Below are 7,577 nucleotides of genomic sequence, written 5' to 3'. Positions count from 1 at the left end.
TATATATATATATATATATGTGTAAGTGTGTTTGTGTGTCTATGTTTGTCCCATCGCTTGACAACCAATGCTGGTGTGTTTACGTCCCCGTAACTTAGTGGTTCAGCAAAAAGAGACCAATAGAATAAGTACTAGGCTTCCAAAGAATAAGTCCTGGGGTCGATTTGCTCGACTAAAGACAGTGCTCCAGCATGGGTCCAGTCAAATGACTGAAACAAGTAAAAGAGTAAAGAGTAAGAGTATATAAATGAATAATTGAGATTTATTTGAATTAGGTACTTAAGTTGAAGCACCAATTCAGTCTGGTATTATCCGCACACCTCAAAGTAAGGTGAATAAAATCAAAATAAGCAACAGGATATTAAGAAGTGATGCAGTACGACCGTTTCAAGCAGCTCCATTTAATTGAACAATGCAATCATTACATCAGCCTTATAGAGATAGTCGATACGGATGTGAGCTGTGCTCTATGGAAACTTATGAGATTTTTAAGTACAGGGACAAGAACAACCTGATTAATAATAGATTAGACCTAAGGAAATCATGTGTGCATATCGTCACCCATACATTTAAGTATTTTTGAGATTAACGATCATAGGTGGCATACTTGAAATTTGATGGCGGAAATTAATTTTGGTGTCGTATCCATTGTAAACTTACTCTCGAGTATTAAATATAATAAAATCATGGCATATTATGTTATATGGTGAATTAAATTGCATTGCATATATTATAAGCTATATGCTATGGTATATGGTGTGCTATATGTAGTTACTATCCCATGATAACTCCTACCTAGTTTGTCTGACTTCACTATATTTTGGTGATTAAACTATTTGTTCCTTTCTATGATGTTCTACCCTACTGATCATTTCATATATATTTGTAATGGCTTTTATGTAAGCAAGTCTCCTAATTACATACCCCCTAGAAACTATAAAATCCTATATATATAATAGCACCTGTAACATTACAACTTATAGAATCTCTTTGGTCTGAATACCTTTAACTGCCCTCACTACCCCCATACCTACTACCTCCTCTTTTCAGGTTACCTTTATCTATTCTCTACCTCAAATTTTAATAGCCTCTCTTTAAATGTAGGTTATATGTATTTCTTATTATTTTCTATAAATTTTTATTTTGTTTTCTTATTTTCATATCCTTACCTATTAACCTCTTATCCCTTATAAGTTGTTACTTTTCTTAAACAGAGATTTTTCATCTACTTAGGTCTATGCAAGATGGTCATACTATATCCATATAAACGTATTGATATTTGTATATGTGTATATATGCATATATGTGAATAACCTATTAACCTCTTATCCCTTATAAATTGTTATTTTTCTTGTTCGTAAATAGACACTTTTCAGTTACTTAAGTCTATGCGAGATGGTTATACTATATCCATCTAAACGTATCAATATTTGTGGATGTGTATGTGTGCATGTGTGCACATATATAAATATGTGTGTGTATCTGTACACATCTTTATTTTTTTCTGATTCTTGGCTTATAATTAATATAATTACTTAATTTAACTTAATGTAATCAAATTAATTTTAATTAATGACATGATTCAATTCAATGACAATATGAAGGCTTTCTTTGCATAATAATTCTAGGTTTACACCCGAAACCGGAACTGTTACTCTTGGCAATGAAGAACAAAGTACTGCACGTACAGTGAACCTTTGGGGCTTAAACGGAATTCTAGGTTTGTGATCTATTCTTTATTTTGTTATTTACTTTTGTCCCTTTCTGTTTTTCCTTTGTTTTAAGAATAGTGAATTCTTTGAATTTTGTCTTTCACCTTAATTGATATATTTATATATATATATGTATATATATATATATATATATATATATATATATATATGTATATCCACACACATGCTCACACACACCCATATGTATATATGTAACTGTTGTATAAACATGAAAAAATAGATCCCTGTTAATTAAGAGCTCAGTAAATAACATGCTTTTAAACTCGTTATCTTTTTTGTTGTTTTGGATTTGGATTTAATTTAATTTGATTGGTCACTTTTACTCCAAACGCTAAATTAAATTTTTTTCTTCTACTTCAGGTTACACTCTGCTTCTAAAGCCTAACCGGTCTGTAAAAGACCCAGCCTGTGCCACTATTATGTTTAAAGGACGTCATGTAACAGCTTATGCACGTCTTCAAAATTCCATAGGTGGTCGTGTTATTTTCCGGCAGCATGAGCAATCTAATTATACAACTATTTATTCAGATTTGTTCTACATGGCCCCAGGAAGCCAACAACGGGCTTCTTATAAATGGTATTTCTTTCATCCAACTAGCAGAACAGAATCTGCTACCATGTGTCGTTCACTGAAAACTCGTTACCAACCCCGAAATAGGGTGGAGAACCTACCTATGTTACCTGTAGGTAATTTACCATATGATGCCAGAGAAGCTTGGGTGGAACCAAATATATGGTTGACTGGTACTAACAACATTATTGGTAAATGGATCGGAATTGTTGATGAAAACGATGAAGTGATTGCTTGTAGTTTTATCCAAACATACACACATAAGACAGCACAGGTCAACTTTGATGGTGACGGAGCTTATGGTTATGTGCGTTTTGAACAAGATTCACCATACGATCCAACAATTCTTCAAGTGAACTTCAACGACCTCAATGATCGTGCTTCTGCTTACCATATACATGTATATCCAGTTCCTCAACGCATTTCACTAAATGACCAATGTTCAAACGATGAAATTTCTGGTCACTGGAATCCTTTTCAAGTCAAAAAAAGTGAATCACCACCACCTGGAAATGGTACTAATGACCAATATGAAGTTGGTGATTTGAGTGGTAAATTTGGTAAGTTGAATGGTCGTGACAGCTTCTCGGAAGTATATTGGGACTGGAACTTACCCCTGTTTGAAGAATATAGCATCATTGGACGATCTTTTGTTGTACACAGAACAGATGGTAGTCGCTGGTTTTGTGCCAATGTTAACTATCCAGAAGACACAGTGATTCTTATGGCAAAATTTTGGTACCCCGTGCTTGGTTATATGATGCTGAGACAAAGTAAATCCGATGCTATGTCAGATACATCGATCTATTTTGAACTTGATTACAGTGATGGGTCTGGACCAACTACAGATCATGTTTGGAAAATTGCAGAACGGAGGTCAACTGATTGGAATGACAAGGATAGTGCTCGAAGATGCAGTTCAACAGGGAATGTGTTCAACCCTTTTAATCTTCGTCTAGATGGACAATATAATGAAACCTGTACCAGAGAACGTGGTTTTCATTGTGCAGTTGGTGATACAACGAAACGACTGGGAGGAATACAAATTCGATCTGGTGCTAAACGGCAACCAGCCAAGAAGACGTTCATGACAACAACTTTTTTGCCACTCCATGGACCCTACAGTGTAGAAGGAACTTCTGTTGTTATATTTGATACAAACAGACAGAACAGACTTGCATGTGCAACAATCTACCGCCACTGGCCATACCAAGCCACAATGCCACACCTGATTGATTCTAAAACTCAGCTTCAAGGTAAAATAACCTTTACACAAGAAACTGAGTTCGATGCACCCATGGTCTCTATGAATATGGATGGCTTAAATAATGGAATAAATTCTTGGGCAATTTATTCTAATCCTGCAGTTGAAGATAGTCATCAATCCTGCTCCAAGACAGCACTTTCATCAATTTGGAACCCTTTTAGCATTCCTCCAGAGAGTTTACCCTCAGTTGGACAAGGATCTCCAAGTCAATATCCCATGGGAGACATGAGTGGCAAATTTGGTTATTTTGAAGACCGCGGAAAGGATAGAAGAAAAATGCGAGATTATAATCTGTGTCTTTACGGACCTGCAAGTGTAATGGAGAGAGCGATGGCTGTGTCTTATGACTATAAGAACCTGAAAGGATGTGGTAACTTCTCTTTTGATTATTCTAAGGCTGAACGATGGGAAGCACGAATTGATTTGTGGGGCTCAATTTATGGGTATGTGCAAATGGTGAGTTGAAAATATATCTTTAAAAATATTATATATTATATTACATTGTGGAGGTGCATGGCTTAGTGGTTAGGGTGTCAGCATCATGATTGTAAGATTGTGGTTTCAATTCCTGGACCGGGCAACGCGTTGTGTTCTTGAGCAAAACACTTCATTTCACATTGCTGCAGTCCACTCAGCTGGCAAAAATGAGTAATGCTGTGATGGACTAGCGTCCCGTCCAGCTGGGGAACACATACGCCATTGAAACTGGAAAGCCGGGCCCATGAGCCTGGCTAGGCTTTAAAAGGGCACATTTATTTTATTATATTTATATCATTATATATAAGAGCAGTTGGTCGGCAGAAAAAAGTGGGTAGCGGTATTTGTTATTAATCTTTATGTTATGAGTTCAAATTCTACCATGGTCAATTTTCATCCCTCAGGTGTTGATAAAGTAAAGTACTAGACAAATACTGGGGCAGATTAAATTTACCAAACCCCACTTTTCAAAGTATTAGTGGCTTTGTGCCTAAATTAGAATCAGTTTCATTCATTCTTGTGTGTGTATGTATATATATATATAGTCATATGTTATTAATGTCAAACAAATGAGAAAGGAGTGCTCAATACATGTTGTAGAGGATATGCTTTTGTTGTTAAAATTAAAACTGAGAGCTTGTGTAGTGTGCCTTGAGCTTCATGCCAGTGTGATCATCAGGCAAGATCTAATGATGATTGCACTGGCATGAAACTCGAATCGTGAGATAAACTCTCTGCTTTAATTTTGATTTTAATTATATATATATAATTGCATATATATATATAATTGCATAATTGCACATATATATGCATGCATACATGTGTGTGTGTATATGTGTGCATGTGTGTGTTTGTACATTCTCAATGGCGTGCTGCTTTTGACAAGCAAAATCTTCAACAAAGGTTTGATTCCCAGTTATGGAATTTCTCTTGATGTTGTTTCGTTTGGTGGAGAGATAATTTGTTTGGCATGTTGAACTTCTTGCTTTGATATGTGGCATAAAGACAAAACTTTTGACAATCATCCAATAATTCCTGTCATATAGTACCTTCAAGTACATATATACATATTCTTATGACTTACAGATTTGTATGACATTCCAAAGAATCTCCATCTGAGATTCATTTGGGGAATAGATGCGCACACTTTGGTGTGTGTGCCAACAGCTCAACCAACACAACAACTCAGCCACATATTAAAACACCAGGAACTCTTTTAACTCAGAAAGTGTTGTTACTTCATTGGCAACCATTCTTGTTGTTACTTCGTCTGCTGTCTTAAGATGAACTTGAATATGACTCAAAGAAAATTAACACATGCATATGCATGCAAACAAGCATGCATGCACATAAGCATGCACACGCACACATATACACACACACACATCTGTGCTACATCTTATAACTTAAAGATGTAACACATAGTATGTTCCAGCAATCAAATATATGTATATAGATGATTTATTTCAAGTGTAGCTTACATACCAGTTGAAAGTTCTGGTAAATTATATTTGCCGAGTAAGTATATACTAAGACAATGACCAGGAAATATGGTATATTTTTAACTCCATGTTACACACGTTTTGTTACAGAATAGGAGTTGCAAAGTATATATACATGTAGAAAACGTGTTAGGGATCTCCTATCTGTAATTCTTTAGACAAAGGAGATCCCAAATATGTTTTCTACATGTATACATACTTTGTAACTCCTATTCTGTAACGAAACATGTGTAACATGAAATTGAAATATAATATAATAATATATATATATAATAAAATATAATATAATATAATATAATATAATATAATATAATATATATATATGCACTTCTTTCTCTATAACTCTTTTACTTTTTTCTTTTCTATCTCCCTTTGTGTCTCTTTCTCTCTCACACACCCACACACATCACTGAAAAGGTGAGCAGTGATGGTCATATATGTAGATAAACAGTTCCTACCCAAATAGCAAATTTCTTCCAAAGTTTTATTAAAATGTTTCTGTAAGAATTACTTTGCAGAAAAGAACCATTTTAACCAAAATAAGACATACAAAACAGTAAATTTTTAAGATGAGTTTTTTAATTGTTAAAACGGGTTATTAAATGGTTAAAGTGAGTTTTTAAATGGTAAGAATGGAATGACCACAGTTGGTTTGTATTTTGTCGTATGTCTGGCCATACAATCATGACTGATCTACCTGTAGGACAAAATAGTCATTAAAACCCTAACCATTCTCACCACCACTACCACCATCATCACCATGATAATCACCATCATCATCATCACCATCATCATCATCATCATCATCACCATCATCACCATCATCATCATCATCGTTGTTGTTATCGGTGTCAGGGCTGGCGGAGGTGGCATCAACAATAACAAAGACGATAATGACATCAACAGGAGCAGCAACAATAACATCAAACCGCCACCACCACCACCACCACCACTATCTTCATTGTCATCATCATCATCATTATCAACAACAACAACAACACTTGCTTCAACTCCCCAATTCTTTTTCTCTCTTCTGTTAATTAGTTTTTTCACCTCAATGTCTTTTTTGTTACCCTCACTGCTGTAATTTGTTTCAGTGGCAATATGTCTACGGGGATGGCCATACAACCGAAACTTGGGTTTATATAGATGTTCACAGCAAAGAAGGTCACATGGTAAGAAGAAAAAAATCCTTTGTTAACTGTCATTTACTATACACACCTGTAAGAAAAACAAATTAATCTTTTTACCACCACCATTATCATTGTTACTGTTATTATCATTATTATTATTATTATTATTGAGTGAGATGTACTACGGTGTCAGCTGTTCACTAACAGTGAACTAAGGTAACACCTCTTATTTTTCGAAAACCTTCCGGAGTATACGAGCGGTTCCAAACAGTGCTATTTTCTGCAAGTGCTTCACCCTTATTGTAGCCCCTATTTGTTCCTTGTACTTCTCAAGATAGTGCTCCACCCTTATTGCAGCCTCTATTTGTTCCACGTACTTCTATCATTATTATTATTATTAATTACTATTATTATTATTGAGTGAGAGAGCAGTGCATGCCATCAAAGTGACACTGGGGTAAAATATACGAAGCCCAGTGTACCCATCATGACTACCCGTCTGATAAGGGTACACCAGGCACATGCATCACAACCATATGTGTGCGACATGGTGATCTCATATCAAGATAAACAGTGCATGACCTCTCATGTGGGGCTCAGTTAGAATTTTCTTCAGGTCAAGTAGCCCATCCGGCTCAAAAGGTCCCTGAATAAGATTTGTTTAAGGGTGTTGAGCAAAACACCCATGTTTCCAAAGGTGAATTATTCAAACCCCAAAGAACTCCTCTCAACATATGGCTATGATGCTCCCTAACTACTTCTGCTCATGATCAGAGATGCACATATTGTCAGCCACCAAGGGACATGTTCAACTGGTTACGGTCAAACAACTGACAAGCAAATCTGTGGTATTAAGCAGAATATTTGCTGTAGCCCATCTTTTATACCAAGACA

General features: G+C 35.5%; 1 protein-coding gene across 1 annotated transcript in view; it reads left to right on the top strand.

The window, feature by feature from the left end:
• LOC106879360 (uncharacterized) overlaps positions 1-7,577 on the top strand; it is a 22,194-nt gene that overhangs the window by 4,162 nt on the left and 10,455 nt on the right. Inside the window, exons 3-5 of the mRNA XM_052975662.1 lie at positions 1,629-1,720; positions 2,094-4,027; positions 6,648-6,725. Of these exons, the coding sequence (XP_052831622.1) occupies positions 1,629-1,720; positions 2,094-4,027; positions 6,648-6,725 (2,104 nt within the window). The remainder of the gene's footprint in view (positions 1-1,628; positions 1,721-2,093; positions 4,028-6,647; positions 6,726-7,577) is intronic.

This window comes from Octopus bimaculoides, chromosome 22, assembly GCF_001194135.2.
Source record: "Octopus bimaculoides isolate UCB-OBI-ISO-001 chromosome 22, ASM119413v2, whole genome shotgun sequence".
Lineage (NCBI taxonomy): Eukaryota > Metazoa > Mollusca > Cephalopoda > Octopoda > Octopodidae > Octopus > Octopus bimaculoides.
The sequence above is the reverse complement of the archived record's forward strand: the minus strand, read 5'-3'. Positions and strand labels throughout refer to the sequence as shown.